This window comes from Lepidothrix coronata, unplaced genomic scaffold (genome assembly GCF_001604755.1).
Source record: "Lepidothrix coronata isolate B3197 unplaced genomic scaffold, Lepidothrix_coronata-1.0 Scaffold59, whole genome shotgun sequence".
NCBI classification, from domain to species: Eukaryota; Metazoa; Chordata; class Aves; order Passeriformes; family Pipridae; genus Lepidothrix; species Lepidothrix coronata.
This window is the reverse complement of record NW_016690239.1, coordinates 3,332,648-3,350,203: the sequence shown is the minus strand read 5'-3', so window position 1 is coordinate 3,350,203 and position 17,556 is coordinate 3,332,648. Positions and strand designations below refer to the sequence as shown.

Here is a 17,556-nt window from a genome sequence, read left to right as displayed (position 1 = left end):
AGTTGAAACTAAATTGTGTAGTTTTGTATAACTGTATATAACAATTATTCTCTAAATTTAATGTGAAATCATAACTTTGGTAAGGCAAATAAAAATTCCTATCAACTTCACATCTAGGACCTCCTCTTTGATTCTGAGTACTTCTCTGAAAGAAATAATTCTTATCTTGCTATTTTAATAGTTTGATTTCTTGGAGGTGGAACTGCACAAAGCTTATTGATGTTGCAAGCAGACGGTCTGAGGCTTTCAGAACAGCTTTCTGCTCCTCCAAAAACAGTGCAGCAGGGAAGCCACAAGCTCACACTCAGAACAAATGTTTAAGAAAGGGAATTACTGGATAGACTTCTAAGTTCATTGAGGGAACAACATTTTACACTTTAAGAAATACTTCTAGAGATTTAAGCAAGGGGAAAATATTATTTTCCTTATTACTTGGCTTTTGTTAAGTTTTGGAGTCCGCTGTTTGATTTGAAAGGGTGAGAAGAATATGCTGCACCTGTGGATTGCAGATGTTCAGGACATTCATTGTCACTATGATCTGAATCTGCAATAGGCATGAGAACAGCAGTGATTTACTCACCTAAGCTACTCAGATGTTTCCAAGGCAGTTTTTGTGGTTAAATAAAAAAGGTGTTGTATATTTCTATAAATAGACAAGCAAAGTTTTGTTTTGAAACTCTGAGCAGTTCTAAAGGGCTGCTGTTATGAGATGTATGTCTGCATATGTGTCACTGATTCCAGGTCCTTGAGGACTGTGTTGACCTAAGTATGTAAATGGTCCATTACTCATAACTGGCGATTTATACCATGTTTTATCACTTCAATTTTCACTTAAGTAGATGTCATTGTTTCAAACTTTTTGTTTGTTGTCATCTCTGGGAATCTCAAATCAGTCTTAAAGATGTTAAAACAGATGGAAAATTTTGGCTTGAAAAGGAAGGGGGGAAAAAAAAAGACATTTTAGCAAATTCTCTGAAGAGATTTTGGCATCTCCTATCTTAGAAGAAATTGTCCTGAATGATTAAACAAAACCAGACAATCTGAGAACCGTAGCTGGTGTAGTAACTTATTAGCTAATTTTTAGCCAGAGGCAAGTTAAATCATCAATGTATTAATATTATTCTGAAATTACACTAATATAATTTCAATTAATGGTAGCATTATTTAATTACTTATTTTTGAAGGTGTCTATTGCCATTCACATCTTAGAAACAGTAATAAAACAGGAAGCTTTTGGTGCTAAAATATATGGCTAAGATTTCCAGCAATGCTCTAGGTTTTAAGCAGGCTTTTAAGTAATTCATATTGAATTTCAAATGCCAGTGTTGAAGTAATCAAATGGTCTCCAGAATATCAAGAATAACATGTTTACTTGTGTTAAAGCTGGAGAAGTCAGAAAACAGAAGAGCAAGTCTTTCAGTCACATTCTGATACAGACTGTAAATTTTAGATAAATTACTTTTTAAAGGCAAATTTGGCAAAAATTATGATGCTCTTGAATCTTTTTCCTATCAAACAGCAAGTTGTTATTTACTGAGTTTATAAAGAAGAAACAATTACGCAGAAAGACTTAGTGGACTGTAATATAAGAAATTGGGGGGGAAAGTATGTCTCTACTTTAGTTTGATGGTGTAAAATAGGTACTAGTATTCAAACATTCTTTTAAATCAGTTTTTAGGAAGAAAAGTTGTCTGGATTGACTTTTAAGAATGGTACTTTTCCATCCTGTTTTCAGTTTACCTCCTGTTTGACCGTCTTCAGCTGTTTAATATCCTAACATACTGATGAGAAGCTCTGAAGCTGTCATTTCAGTATTTCATGATAGTCAGTGCAGAGACAAGCTCTATCCCTTGGATTTCACCTTAACACACAATTCCTTTCATTTGCGTTATAAATGATATTTTTAATAATAAAGAAGGCATTGCTTTCTTGGCAACATGTATCATAACATACAGTTGTCTTGAATTTTAAAAGAATGGTACATGTCAACAGTTGTCAAATTCTGACAGCTGCTCCTTTTTATTTTTTAGGCTTTAGTTCTCTTTTTATTTTTATTATTTTAATAGTGGGAATTTTCTATTCATTCCTTGGACAATTTTGCCCTCTTAAGTGAAATGAGGATAATGCAGAACTCCCCTGGTGGTCTGCCTGCTCACAATTATGCCATACTTGCAGTAGGACATTAAATTAGCAGTAACAGCTGAGTCTGCTTGTACTGATAAAAGAACTTAAACATGTTGCTTGTGAGTGAGCAGCTCAGAAGGAAATTTTAAGAAGAAAAATAAAACCTAACTGAACTGATGCCCACCACATTTCATCTTTCTTGAGCAATTTCAGAGATTATTACATGTTTTAAAATTAATCTAAAACTGTTTGCATTGCCACCTCTGTGGTATGGGTTGTTTCATAAATCAGCATAAATGCAGACAAATTATAGTAAATACAATTGAACAAAGGATTTTATATTCGAGTTTCTCTTTGGAAAAAGATTGCCGTAGTTGGCAGTTATGTTATATCTTAGTTAAATTGTATGCAAAATACATAGCTGCAATAATTAGATTGGAAGATGCCACTAGGTGTTAGCTTTGTGTTTTAGTTTTTTAGTTAACTGATTTCTGAGAGCAAAGTATAACCTAAGGAAGAAGGGGTTTCATATAGGAGCATCGCAACAAGATCAATCAGTCTTGACTCAGGTTTGGTTTTTTGGTGGTTTTTTGTTTGTTTGCTTTTTGATGTCATTATGTAAAGCTTTATTCAAGGTGGATCATTCCAAAGTCTGAGCTATTATTTCCTGCTATTTTAAAATTGCTAATTTCAGAACCGCGTTGCTTTACTTATTTCTTTTAGTGATTTCAGTCTGCTTCGTGTGCCAATCTTACCCAACAGACCTGTGAAGTCTTAGATTTCTTTGTGAAATGAATCTCAAGGTTGCAAAGTACAGAGATTATAACTTTCAAAACATCACACTGCCAAGATACAAATAGACATTCAGAGTTCCAATTCCTGTTACAGCATTTAGCCTTCACATGACATCAACCCCCTTATTGTTTTTCCAAACAAATCACTAGTTTGCCTTTGGTTTTCGGGGTTTTTTTTGTTTAAAAGTCTGTTTTCCATATGCTGAAAAAATAAAAGGGGAATTTTGTGTTGCATTTTTTATGTTGCATGTTCATTTTGCAGCAGGAAGACATTAACACTAGGAATAATTCTGGGTGCATTTCCCTGAGCATTGAAAAGACAGTTTCTATTTTGGTGCATGCTTGAATACCTAACTCATCTACAGCATCCAGCACAATTTTTGTCCTACAAAAATGCTTAATTACACAGTTACACGGCTAAAATCATTCCAGTGTTCCCCCTCAAACCTCATTTTAGGGTTACAGCTCTATTTCCATTGCCCTTTACAGACCTGTGATGTCACTGTGGAGCTGCAGACCCTTGTTTGTTTAGAAACTGTGGTCTAGGGCAAGGCAAATTGTACAAAAGTTTGGACCCAGGTCACAGAAATACTGGAGGGAAGAAGCTGCAGTGTTCAGCCTTCCAAAGGAAGTTATTCTTCCGTGTTGTAGATCTAGTGACTCCAGACTTTTTGATTCAATTCAAAACTACCTGTTCCAAATTACTGCAAACTATATTTAATATTATGTCTTTTTTTTTCCCCCCCAAATACTGCCTTCCATGTATGCTGGTGAACCCGATATTAAAAGAAAAATAAAGATGTATGTGGGCATTTGCTCTGAAAGAAGCCCAGGGTGTGGACCTTTACTCTTGGCAGATGTTTTATATCATTTTCAAGACTTATAAATTGTAAGCCAAATTTTTCCATGATTAGCTGTGTGAATAATATGACTTGTGTCTAGTTCCAAACAAAAAATAAGTCTGCTATGCCACATTTCTCCTACAACCTAATCTTTGCCTTTGTTAGGTGAGAAATTCTGTTAGGTTGTGAAGACAATTAGTCTTTTTCCTTTTTCAGTCCAAAACTTACACTGAAACTTACGTAACCTATAGCTGTTTTAGTAAGCTGCTTCCAAAATGTCAGGATTAGTGTTAGCTATGACCATTATTTTTGATGTCACGATGCACAAAAAATTCTTTTGGGGAAAAATAATTGCTGATATTCATTACAACACATTAGGCTAGGATGGTGAATTGAGACGTGTTAAGAAATATAGAAAAACTATTTCCATGTTGATATAGAAATAAAACTTCACCTGGTACCTACGTTCCAAGGTTGTTTTTTTTAACCAAAACAATATCAGTTGGCTCTTACAGTATAATTTTACGTTTTGAATAAGGCTTTACACAGTCTGTCATCTTAGTTACTAAGAAATCTCTATTGATTTTCAGCCTTTTGAAAGGCAGTGAAATCTTCCTGCCATTAAAATTCTCTGTGACCATGGCAAACTTTGGAATGCAAACCTGAAGTGTGCAAATAACATGGTTTTTTTTATAAATAAATATTTCATATCTGCAAAACCTGTTGTGCCTTTCTTGCATCTTTAAGTAGGGGATTAAAAACAATGGAGGTGGTTCAGAAAGAAAATCTATTATTAATTTAGTGGAAGTAGTTAAATGTTCATCTCCTGTGCAGCTCTTAAAATATTTAGTTCTTTAATGACAGTAATATGTTCATTATAATGAATTACATTCTAGGAGAATCTTTTTCCAACAAGGATTTTGCTTCTTTGGAATATTTGAGACTTCATAAAAAATTAACCATATCAATTATTTCATTAAAGCAAAGTCTCAGTTTTTTCATTCAGATAGTGTTTTAAACTGCCACAATATGATTCTATTTGTGTTTGTTTATTTATTTCAGTGCATAAGAAGAAAATGAACATAGTAGGAGTTTTCAACATGAACACATATATTATTAATTTTGCATAACTACAAGAGCCCCTCCTAGTTGCATATTTCATAGGTCTTAATTCTTAAATTCACAAATCAATTTTAAGACAGGAATTTCGGTTAAAGTACTACTGGAATCACTCTTAGTGTTGGCTGTTATTAGTAATATCTAGGACATAGTAATATATGCAACAGTATCCTAGAACTATTCAGCTTTAAATAAATAGGGAGAATAGTATTGCCTAGCACACACAGAAAAAAAATCTTTGTCTAATAACACCTAGAAAGAGGGAAGAGTATAGGCAGGGAGGCATCATGCAAATAATGTGGTGAGGGCAACCACTGGCACATAGCTTTTTAGCTTCAGTTTCTTAGGTGAGACCCACTGCTTTTGCTTTTCCATTTTTCTTCACATACTTCAGAACTGGCTTTTAACTTACGTGGTTCTACACTTGCCAAATCTTCACAGCTATGGGCATTTGGGTGAAGAAAAATGACCTCAGATAAATATCCTCAGGGGGATTATCAAGGACTGGGGAGCCTGCACACAGGCAGTGAAGAATCTGGCTTTTTGGGAGAGCTGACTCACTGCCCTGAACGTCCTTGGGAGTACCCCTTGGGTCTTGTGATGGCAGGCAGGAAATGCAGCAGTGTCAGCTTTGCTAGCTCACTTTTATTAAAAATAGATCAGGGACAAGGTTAAAGTGGAGTATGGCACCCACACAAAGGGCTTACCAGCTCTGCCATCTTCCAAAAAGACATTACTTGTAATGTAAGTTTATTTTTATCAGCGACAGGACTGTGTTCAGTAGCAGAGCTGGTTTCCCCTCACGCTGCCCGCCGGTCTGACTGGCTGATGCTGTGCTCTGCGGGAAGTCTGGCAGAGCCTAGAGACGAACATGCATCTCAGCATCTTAACCACAAGCACATCCTTCCTCTCTGCTCATCCCCCAGCTTTAAACAGCATTAGTAGGGGGGGTTTTTTTCAGTGTTAATGGGTTTGTTTCGCTTTAACCTCTGCCTATTTTAATAAATAACTTGGATATACTAGGTGGAAAAATAATCTGGGGATTTTTTTTTTTTTAGTGACTTTGGGCTAGAAATGAAGGGAGCTTGGTTTCCTGCATTCTTTTCATTATTGTTTCATCTTAAATTAATTCATCCAAATCTCCTCTCCATTCTTAAGCATCCCACGCACTGGATTCCATCGTCCGGTGTTGGCAACATCCTTGGATCCACAGTCCCGCCTCTGCAGAATTAACTCTTGTCCATGGGACAGTATGCTCGATTGTGTTTGATAATCTCTACAGCTGTTAGCCTGGAATGCTTATCTGATGTTTCCCCTGCTCGTTTGCATCCTAAACCACTTACTGAGTGGAGTAAGGAGGCCAGAAAGAAAATCGATGCATGCTGTGCAGTCATATTGCAGTAAACAATTCATTGTGAGCTTCAAAAAGTGTCCAACATCATTTTTAAGTAAATCAGGCGAGCACTCCAGGATGACTGCTCCACAGAAGTGGAGTGTGGGATGGGTAAATGGCTATAGCTCCATCTCGGCTGCTTGGGTGGTTTTTTTCCTTTTATTATAAATTTAAATAGAGGATCTCTGTTAAAGGGTATTTTAATATATCAGAATGTTCTAGATGCAACACGGTAATAATTCAGAGCAGCCAGACTAGAATCTTATCTTTTCCAGAGTTCATAGGTGTCAGAATGCAGTTTAATTATGGATGCATAACTGTTAAAATGTTACTAATTGCTTAAGTGGTTTTGAGCAGTTATTGGAAGAAAAAGATCGCTTTTCTAAACAAAAGCAGCATTGTGGGATCTCAAGCAATTCACAAATTCCAGCTCAAAATAATAAATTTGGACAGTTGGGGAACTGAGTATTTTTGCCACCTCAGTGCACAGCCCAGCAGCAAAAAGAACTTTTGGCCATTGTGAAGATCTTAAAAGGGCATTTCAGAGTCCACTGTGGTGCTCACATTTTAATGCTGTGCTTTCCAATATGTACATTTTGGAGCAGAGAAAAGAACCTCTCAGATTCTTTTCCTTACTGTGTCATAGGAAGAAAATAAACTTTATGAAAAACACCATCTCTAGTGAGATTATAAGCAATGTCTGACTAGTTAAACTTACAGAGGACATTCCAGTAGGCTGATGTTAGCTGCCTTTTATTCCTAGCAGAAGGACTTTGGGATTAAGGGGAAATTATTTTATTCAGAGTATTCATTAGTTCGTGGCCATTGATAATTGCAGCACTCGTTGTTCTGCAACATTTTCTTTCTAAAGAAAATCTGTTCTTCCCTAGTATTGATTAAAGGTTGGAGGAAGGAAGAAAGGTTGTTCATTGCTCTTAATGGGCTTATTTTTTAAAGTCTTTTGATTGCAGGAGGTACTGTTACTTCCAGCTTGCTTGACCAAATACCCTGAAGGAACTGCTCTTTTGCTTGTTGGCTTGCTGGTTTTTTTGAGTAAACTTCAAGCTGCTGCCCTTTAAAAACAGAGCCCATTTGCGGTGTCTTAGTACTGAATCCAGTGGTTACTCTATCTGTCTTTCCTTAACACTGTTGCAAATCACTTCATGAGAGAGTTGAAGATAATCGAGAAATGCTCCAACATCAAGAATAAGAGGCAGTAGTCTTCTCTGGCATTTGCCAATTCTAAGCAGAATTTTGTAATTCATGTTCATTTGATGCTTTTCTATATGTATGAGGCGCTTGTAAACATTCACAGTAGCTATGTAAAATGCAATCCAGTTTGACTTCCTCTAAGAATCTGATGCAAGCCCTTTGTTATAAGGTATGGATTGTGTTTCGACTTTATTTATTGTCAGTCACTTTGACAAACCACATCTTGGAAGAAGCTCATGCAAATCAGTGTTCAATGCAAATCAAGTATTGAGGTAGAGATTTTGTCCTGTCTCCATTTGCTGCATGCCCAGTAAACATATGCGTTCTAGGCCATTTCAGGAGGGATAAACTAAGGAAAGAGCTCCACGGGTACAGTTGTGGAGAGCTGCATGTCATGGAGAAGAGGCAGCTCGGTGGTGCCCTTTTGGGCATAGGGGATCTCCGGAGGTGCTGCTGCCAGCAGCTGGGCTGCCTTGAGCCAACAGCTTCACCACACTCCTCTTTGCAACCCCACTCTTACAGGAGTTTTGGTTTATTTTAGGCCAAAGAGCTGCCAACATTCAAAGACAATGATTTTATTAACGATGGCCAAAAGATTCATATTGATGAGAATGACAAAAAGATGTTCCTTGAGAAACTCAAAAAGGATGTTGAGGTAAGAATGTGCCTGTTCACTTCAATGTGATTAAAATGTGTGGCAAATTACAGATATCCCGGGAAATCATACCTGTAAGTCATTGATGAAAACTCTTGTTTATAAGACTGTAAGCATAACTGTTTTAAATGAAACACAATTTAAACTTTCAGGAGTTGATCACTGCTTTTGCTGATGTCATAAATGCCTTGCTGCCATAGCTGATTGCCATACATTGTTCCTGCCTTGATGATGTGATGTTAAAATGATGGTACTACTTAGTGCTTAAGCGCTTTACAAGCCTAGTACTTCCAAATGCTCCCGAGAGAGGTGAGTGTTGTTAGTTGTATTTTACAGGTGGAGGTGCAGCGGAGCTGAGGCCATACACAGACTGTTGTCCACAACATCCCCCCACTCACAGCCATGCATGTCTTATTTCATATTAGAAATCCAGTTTTAAATCATTCTTAGTATCACAACAGCAGAGTGCTTCAGTAATTTGTGTACAGCAATTGGATTCATTATCATAATGTAGTCATTTAACTTTCATACAAATTTGTAATTGGCTGAATATAGTAAATACTTAATAGAAAAGTGTTACTGTATGAATTTAATGTAATATAACTGATTTAGTTCAGCTAATAAAAGAAAATAAACATCAGACTAACTCGTTCACCCAAGTTGCCTTTAGTTTGCATAGTTGAAAATAATTTGTGTATTTTTGTACTAAACACAGTATTTTGCAGCTTTATACTCAAAGCCTAAAATTTGTTTTCAGGGGAAAGGCACAGACTTGGAAGAGACTTGATAGCAAAATGTGTCTGTGAGTTAATAAGACTTTCAGCTATTTCTGTCAAAAGGGCTCTATGAATTGACTTGTGTAGTTCTTCAGATCTGTATCTCATTAGCTGCACAAAACAAAATACTGTTACTTCAGAATCTACCCAATAATTTGCTTTTGAGTAAGTCTAACTTTCCATCATAACTGAGAAATTTATGGTGGTGATGATGATGAAAACATAAATCTTTTGTGAAATATCAATGTGTCTTTAACTTGTATTTAAAATATTGTGCTGGAAAACTGCTCTGTGGATGTTACAGCTCCAGAGGTATGTTTATTTGGGTTAAAATTTTTGCCCTTTTAACATGAACTGCTGTTGCTGTCTAATGCTTTTACAGTGAGTAGATTGCAGATAATATCTTAAGAGTGTGCAAGGAATGTGGAAGATACTTTCCTACCCCAGGAACTGGATTGTGTGTGATCTTCTACACCATTGGGAATATAATGACAGATTCCAGATCATGTATTTAAAATTTATACAGAGAATTGTTTAATATCCATGTAAACCACTAGTGGGAAGTGCCTCCTGATTTTAACAATGGCAAGCTGTTCTTTAACCTTGTTTTTCTTTTATTGCTTCTTTTGCCCTGGTTAAAGATACACACTGATATACACACTTTGTATATACTGATATACACACTTTGTACCCAATGTGTAAACACTCACATTTCGCTACAATGAAAAGAAATACACAACACTTAGAATATGATTATCTTATTACATAGTATTTATAGTTACATATATTATGGAATAGTATTCTGAGCTATATTACTTTATATCTGTTCTTGTTTGTCACTAAGTTTTGTTTCTATGTTTCTCTGTATATTGCTTCTCTATTTCTCTCATAATCAAGTCATAATGTCCCCTTCTCGTGTTCAAACACAAATACCTGTTGCTGCTGTTTGGATACAAATACCTGTTGCTCTGTTTTCCCGCCTCCTGTGTGGTGTCTCACGTGTCCTAAGAAAAGGCATGTATTTTTTCCCTTTTAAATCAGATTATCTTTTCCTTGCACTGATCTCCCTAAGTCTTTTTGCTGTTTAGCAGTAGCACACTTTTTTACAAGAGCCGTTCTCTTCTAATTTGCAGTTCACTCTTTTTTTCCCCAAGAGTCTGTTCCCTTTTGTGCTGTTCTGTATCAGTATTGGTAGAATTTTTTCCTCTGTTTACCAAGTGCCTAATGATATGCCTGGAGTTCTTCCACACCATTGCCTCCAGTCTCATCTGTTCATGTTGCATATTGTTGTACGTCATCCCTTCAGACTTAGATCTCTCCTAGTCTTGTGAAGAGTCTTTTGCTTTATTATATTGAAATCATTAAAAAACAGTTTCTTCTTTCTTCTTAAAACCTCAATCTCACAATGTTTCTGCTAGTACTAGAATTTAGAGTCACTTTGTTATCTCTGGTTCGTCTCTTTTTCTCAGAATCAGGATTTTGACAAACTGTAGTTTCTTATTACCTAGTAATTTATACTCATCTCTTTCATCACCATCACTACCTCTGCTCCAAAATCTGGCTTAAATCCTTTCTTCCCTGATCTGCTCTGACTTCCTTTTTATAATCATTTAGAGTTTCTAAAAACTGAAATAGTTTTTATTTTCAGCCACTTTCTCTGTATACCATAAGCATGGACTCCACAATTTTATACAGCATCATTTCATGTCTTTGTGGTGTAAAACTTCATGGCTTTCCACTGCAAGAATATTTGAACACTTTTTCATGATTCTTTAATGAGACTTAAAAGGAAGTAAGGGGTCAGATTCAGCACCAGATCAAAGCACACTGTACGCCTGATAGCATGGAGGCTGGTCTGGAAATTGAGTGCTGTGTGCAGTTTTGGGCACTACAATATAAGAAAGGTAAAAGGCCATTAGGGAGCATCCAAAGGGCTACAAAGATGGTGAGGGTCTAGAGGGGAAGCCATACCAGGAGCAGCTGAGGTCACTTGGTCTGTTCAGCCTGGAGGAGACTGAGGGGAGACCTCATTGCAGTCACAACTTCCTTGTGATAGAAAGTGGAGGGGCAGGCACTGATCTCTTGTCTGTGGTGACCAGTGACAGAACCTGAGGGAATGGCCTGAAGTTGTGTCAGGGGATGTTTGTTTTGGATATTATGTCCAAGTATCCCAGAGGGTGGTTGGGCACTGGAACGGGCTTCCCAGGGAAGTGGTCACAGTATTAAGCCTGGCAGAGTTCAAGAAGCATTTGAACAATGCTCTTGGGCACATGGTGTGACTCTTGGGGTGGTCCTGTGCAAGGCCAGGAACTGGTCTCGATGGTCCTTGTGGGTCACTTCCAGCCCAGTGTATTTGATGATTCTAACTGAAACACAAGACAGGAGTGACTGTCATCGGCTTGCAAGCACACTGGTCTTCACTACACAAAAAACTTTTTCCTTGAGGATTTTGGGAGAGTGGGCTACAGTATAAGTTTCAACTTCTCTGTGTGCTGTTACTATGTCTTAATCAAGTATCTCTTTGCTAGCTTTATCCCTTAATCCTCTCTTTTGCTCTCTCTTAGAAGTGCCTGTTTTTCTTAACTGATGACACCTTTGTGTACCTTCTGTCTGTAAGTGGAGCTTATGGTTTTCAGTGATACTGATAGATTGCTTATTATCACTTCCTAGTTCCTTGCTCAGTTAAAACTCATGGACTACAGCTTGCTGGTTGGAATTCATGATGTTGAAAGAGCTGAACAGGAAGAAGTAGAGTGTGAAGAGAATGATGGTGAAGAGGAAGGTGAAAGTGATGGGACCCACCCCATTGGAACCCCTCCAGACAGTCCAGGAAACACGCTGAACAGCTCACTGCCTTTGGCTCCAGGGGAATTTGATCCAGCTATTGATGTTTATGGAATAAAATCCCATGAAAGTAAGCAGTAATAAATGTTTGTGTGTTAAGATGGTTTAATTCTTGCATCAGAATCCTAAAATCTTTACAACCGTGTAAAGGCAAATGTAAACTGCAAAACAGAAGTTCACTTTGCAGAAAAGGAAATTTGCTCTTTGGTGCAGCAGAAAGCAGAAGATTCTTACAATGCTTAGATATTTGGTTTCAGCAGTTCTTCAGCAGTTAGTTCATGGGTTTTTCATCCCTTTCAGGAAATCTAGTATCTATAATTGTTCCTTTTCTGGCAGATAAGATATCGCTGTTAAATACAGTCTAGAAAGAATGAGAAAAGCAGCATTCCAAGTTATATTTCACTTCTTTGATTGCTTTTTGAAAATTTGTACACTTGTACCCAATTTCTGTGTTCCAGCTAAGAAAGTTGTCATAAGGAGTGTGTAAGAAGCCTGAAACTGGGTTTGATATTAGTGTGTGAAACTAAATGAAACTAGTTACCTGTGGCTGTTCAAGACAGGAAAGTTATCTACTTGTTTGTTTTTTTAATAAGCTTTGACATGAATAAATACAAGGTTTTATTCATAAAGAAAATATGATCTTATTTGTTGACCCAGAAGCATTACCTTTCAGATAAAACTCTATAGTTTTTACGCAAAGGAAGATGAAATCCACATTACTTTAACTAAGCAATAATTCCTATTTCTGTATGCTGGTGTTCTATTTTACAGTCATTTAGGGAGTTTTGCATTTTATATGAATGCAGTTAAACTCTCAGTTAAGGACAGCTTGAGCCTGTGGTCTTCACAGATCTTGACTCTGACTGACATTGACCTGTCTTAGATTGAGTCTTATAAAGTCTCCTATGTTAGAGGGAGGACTCGTTATTAAGATGTTTCCAAAGTCATTGTTACGGCCCTGTGTTTGCCATTTGCAGATGCACCTAGGAAGGAAGTATACTTTATGGCCATTATTGACATTCTTACTCATTATGATGCAAAAAAGAAAGCTGCCCATGCTGCAAAAACGGTAAAGCATGGGGTAAGTATCTGGTTGTCTTTTTCCTCTTACTGCATTTATATTCATGCATTTTTGTTGCTTAGTGTCCTGATATAGGACAATTCAGTAGATCTAGGTAAAGGGCAAATAGATCAGAACTTTTTGCTAGTTCAGTGTACAATAAAAAAGTACAAATTGCTACAGCTTACATACTGAGAGTGGAACTCCTTTTTCAGCCATGTGCATAGCTTTCTTACTCAGAAAGAGCTCTAGTGAGATGCCTTTTTAGGACTTTGTCCTAAATTTGTGAGATGCAAACAAAGCTGTTCACCACACTATGAAAACTGTCATAAATCTTATTTCAGATGCAGGACCTTAGTGATGGTTTCATTATTTAGGACAGCCTGTTGAAAGTTAGTTCTTCAGCATATAATGTGGCTCACTCTACAAGACTTCTTCAGGGGAAAAAAAAGTATAATTTGCAAAATTCAACATAAAATGTACATATTAAGTACTCAGAGACTGTTCAGTGAAGACTTCTGTTTGACTGCCTTGAATTTATTTATTTTGACTGAAATTTCTCCTTAGCAGCAGACACCAAAGAACCATGGTGAAACAGCCCAGTTTTCTAAATTAATGATTTATATCTACCATTATCACTCCTGTGGTGATTTCAGGTTCAAATTTCATGAACTTTTTAAAAAGAGCATATTCGTTCATGAGGCTAAAATCCCTTCTCTGTCCAAGTATCTAAAGGGTCAGGGCATGTGAGGAGTTTTAAGCAAAGGGCTCAGGGCTTTTTATTTACAGTAGAGAATGATGTGACCTGCACAGGCCTGTAGAAGGTGTTTTTTTCCTCTCTAAAACAATGCTCTCATTACTCTTTTTGCTCTCGGGGCAACTGAAAGTTGATGCAGACCATATGCAGCCATTATCTGGCAATTATTACTTAACCTTGAATGTAGCAGACTTTAAAAACTCACACTTCTGGCTTAAATAAGGGATAGAAATAGATTGAGAATAACAACTATGATTATTGAAGCTGATTGTGATTAGAACTTACTGCAAAACATTACTTTCATACAACCATTTTGTTTATTTTGCTTTCTCCACCCTTAGCCACCTGATGCTGAAGTTCATTCATTAATTGCATGCATGCAATTTACCCCTTTTGGTAAACAGGAAAAATATGAATAAAAATGTGGCTAAGGCTCTGTAAACCCCAAATAAAAATATAAATGAAATCATTACTTCATTGAAGTAGCAATTGTACAGCTTATTCAATTAGTCCAGGTTTAAAATCATATATGTTGAAAAATGTTAATAACTGTTACCATATATTTCAAACCAGGTTATTTAACATTCAGATAACAATATATGTTACGCAAATGTTGACATGCCAGATCTGAGTATGGTAATTCAGTCTTCTCCATATGAAGGCACTGCTGCTCAAGAGACCAGAACCTGTTGGTGAATCAGTGGATAGCATGGTTAATTGTGCAGTAAAAATTCATATAGGAGACTGAAGTACAATGAAAGTAAAGAGAAGTATGGAAAGTAAAAAGAGTGTGTTTCAGAAATGGAGGACGGGTGTTACAGTGGTGAGAACCAAAGTATCACTGTATTGGTGTGAACCCTAAAAAGGCATCAGTAAGATTCTGCTTGAGGAGCATTACAATTTGTATTTCTGGTATTCTGTATTGTCTGGTTCTGAGACTACACATGAAATTTACTGTAACACCCTCGGTGACAAAACAATAAATAAAACACTGGTTCTTCCTTCTTTCCTCTCCCCTCCCGATTCTCTATATAGGCTGGTGCAGAAATTTCAACTGTTAATCCTGAACAGTATTCAAAGCGATTCTTGGACTTTATTGCCAACATCTTGACGTAACCTATCATGTTACATAGGACAGACACAAGACCTGGGGACAGCAGCAGTGGCTACAAGTGTAGGGAAAAAAAGGAACTCAGAGAAGCGCTCATCTTGCAGAAAGCAACCCCTTTGTTTACATCTGCTGGCAAAGATGACTGAAGTGGGGTGGAGTACTCGCTTTAACAGCTGCCTGATATTCCCAGCATAGTTCTAGCTATTTCTGACTCTTTTGTGTGTGCAAAAAAAAAATTTAAAATAATTTCAATAAATAGAACAGCTTACTCAGAGTGCACAGTGACAGATACTCTGATGCTACCAGCTGAAACGGAATAAAAATGAGCAAAGAGGTGTGGGGTGGGGGTGGGGAAGAGTAAATGCATGTTAAATCTACAATATTGATATCAAGTTGTAAACTGTGGATCAGTTTATATTTTGAACTAAAAAGATACATGACAGTATTCTTCATGATGATGATGATGATGATGATGATAATGACAATAATAATGATCTTACTGCGAATGTTACACTTATACCCTGCACACTGGCACTCCTTAAAAAAGCAGCTGCAATAGCCCTTGGTGCCAGAGGCTTTTCCCATTTGGTTCCTAGCAGTTGTGGTTTTTCCTTTTTTTATCTCCCTCTCCTGTTTTTGTCTTCTTTTCAGCACATTGCATCAGGAAGTTCAGCCTCTCAGAAGTCTGAGAGTTGGCATCTCTTATCTTACAAAGAGCTGATGTAATTCATGCTGTGTACATTTTTGCTATAGTAAACTTATGTTAAGGGAAAACTTTGCTTATTTCACTTTGTTACCTGAAGTTTTCGTTTGTTTTATATTCTTGCAATATGGAAACTAATAATGTTAAAAGTGTAAAAAAAGCTTGTCTGAAGAAGCGCATAGTTTTGGGCAATAGTAGCTCCATCTTTCACCCCTCCTGAAAGATGTGCACACTGATAGAAATTCCATTCACTTGTAATTTACTGGGAATTTGAAGTTTAAATGCTTATGTTGTACTATTGAAACAGCGGTATTTTATTATAGATTATCCCTCTAAAAATGAACCCTGAATTTTACTGTTTACATTATTAGGAAAGCAGGGATATTTCTGAATTTCAGAGCCGTGTACAATATATGACTTTTGAGTTTACATGTAAAGTTATTTTGCAGTACAAATGAAGTAATCTTTGTCATCTTCCAAGAGGTAATGTGCAGTAGTGTACTAAAGTGAATGTCTCGCTCACCTTCGTGATAGACTCTTTTACAATAAAATAAGAAAGGATATTTCAGAGGGATTTTTCCCAGGATTGTCTTTCAGCATCAAAATTACCTGTCCTACCATTTACTCAAGTTTGATTGTATAGTACATTGCCTGAAACTGTGCTGATCATGTTTAACTTGTTTAAAATTTTTAAACAACATTGTATTCCTTCTCCTCTTGTATTTTTCCCTGAAAGACTCCATGCTTGAAAGAGACAAATTTACATATGCTTAAAAGTTTATCTACTTATACACTGTGCTAAAGCTGTGCCTTTAAAATTTCTTTATTGAAATTGTTAGATTTTGTAGGCAATGTAAGAGAAGTCAAACCTCCCCGTCGTCGTTTATAAGTGGGATCAGGAGTGCCAGCATGCCTTCTCCATAACTAATGTCAGTGCTGTTCAGCCTGCAACTGTGCATAACTTACGTAGTGGTTTACTTCAGAAGAGTCTATACAATAGCAACCCATTACACTCTCTTCAGCGGCCAAAGGCAATACTATCCCTGTTGCTGTGTACTAATTTTTTTCTCCTTTCCCCAGCCTTTCCCACAGGATTTTTTGTTATGTTTGACTTAGTGATGTCTGCAGCACTGTAATGTATGTGTATACTTTTGTATTGTATGTATTTAAATAAGTTGGTACTGTGGCTTGATTTTTTTTTTGTCCTCTCCCTATGCACCCTGGTTGTCTATCTTCTCTCCCAGGTTTCATTTTCTGAAGCATTCTGTGGCTTCTGAAGGTATGAGGCCACAGGGAGACCCTCAAGTGAAAATAAGGTACACATTCTTGGAGTACATACTTAATTGCGGCCAACAAGTGTACATTTTTAGACCATTTTACACATTTACAGTGAAGCATTCTTTTTGTCTGTGTAGCATTTTTGTCATTCATTCTTGTTGATAAACTGTTTATTTGGACAGGGCAAGGAAGACTCATTATTGTGTATGTTAGTGCTTAGATTACACTCCAAACATGAGCAAGGCTTTATAAAATAAAGCACTTTGATGACTCACTAGGTAAATCCTTCGTTCTTGTGTTTCACCTGTGGTTTTGATTGCTTACAGATGGATTTTGCATGTTAAATGCCTGTATTGCAAAGGGAAAAAATAAGACAAAACTTAAAAAAAACCTGGAGTAACTTTGCTAACTGTCATCTTATGCTAAACCAGTTTATTTAAAAAGTACTTGGGAATAAGCCCAAACTTTCATGGGAAGGAGGGAGGGCCTTCTAGAATTTCAAGGCTTTGACTGTCAGGGCTTTCAGCGCATGATACAGACCACGCCACACATCGTGGGTAAATGGCAGAAAAGTGTCTTTTTGTCTTTATTCTGACTTGATTTTTAATTCTTTTAATACATTTGTCACTTTTCAGTTTATTGCACAGGTGTAGCAAGACAATATTTTCAGCAGTATTTTTACCTGTAAAATACACGACTCAATTAATGATAAGGTAGATATACCCCAAAGACAAGGTGGCTGAGGAGAGCTGTTCTGTTAAAAGTAGGTGAAGTGATAGAGAGGGGAGAGATTCAGCTTCCTAATTACTCACTTAATGATGTCTCTAGTATTAATCTAAGGTTGCACTTCACACAGCTGCTCCATCTGCTTAGGGTTTAGTGTGAACG

General features: G+C 36.9%; 1 protein-coding gene across 5 annotated transcripts in view; it reads left to right on the top strand.

The window, feature by feature from the left end:
* Positions 1-16,951, top strand: part of PIP4K2A (phosphatidylinositol-5-phosphate 4-kinase type 2 alpha) — a 106,752-nt gene extending 89,801 nt beyond the window's left edge. For all 5 annotated transcript variants that reach the window (XM_017817254.1, XM_017817253.1, XM_017817256.1 and 2 more), the window contains 4 exons: positions 8,026-8,139; positions 11,586-11,829; positions 12,737-12,840; positions 14,612-16,951. In XM_017817254.1, coding sequence (XP_017672743.1) covers positions 8,026-8,139; positions 11,586-11,829; positions 12,737-12,840; positions 14,612-14,692 — 543 coding nt within the window. In that variant the 3' untranslated portion in view covers positions 14,693-16,951. The remainder of the gene's footprint in view (positions 1-8,025; positions 8,140-11,585; positions 11,830-12,736; positions 12,841-14,611) is intronic.
* The last annotated feature ends 605 nt before the right edge of the window (positions 16,952-17,556 follow it).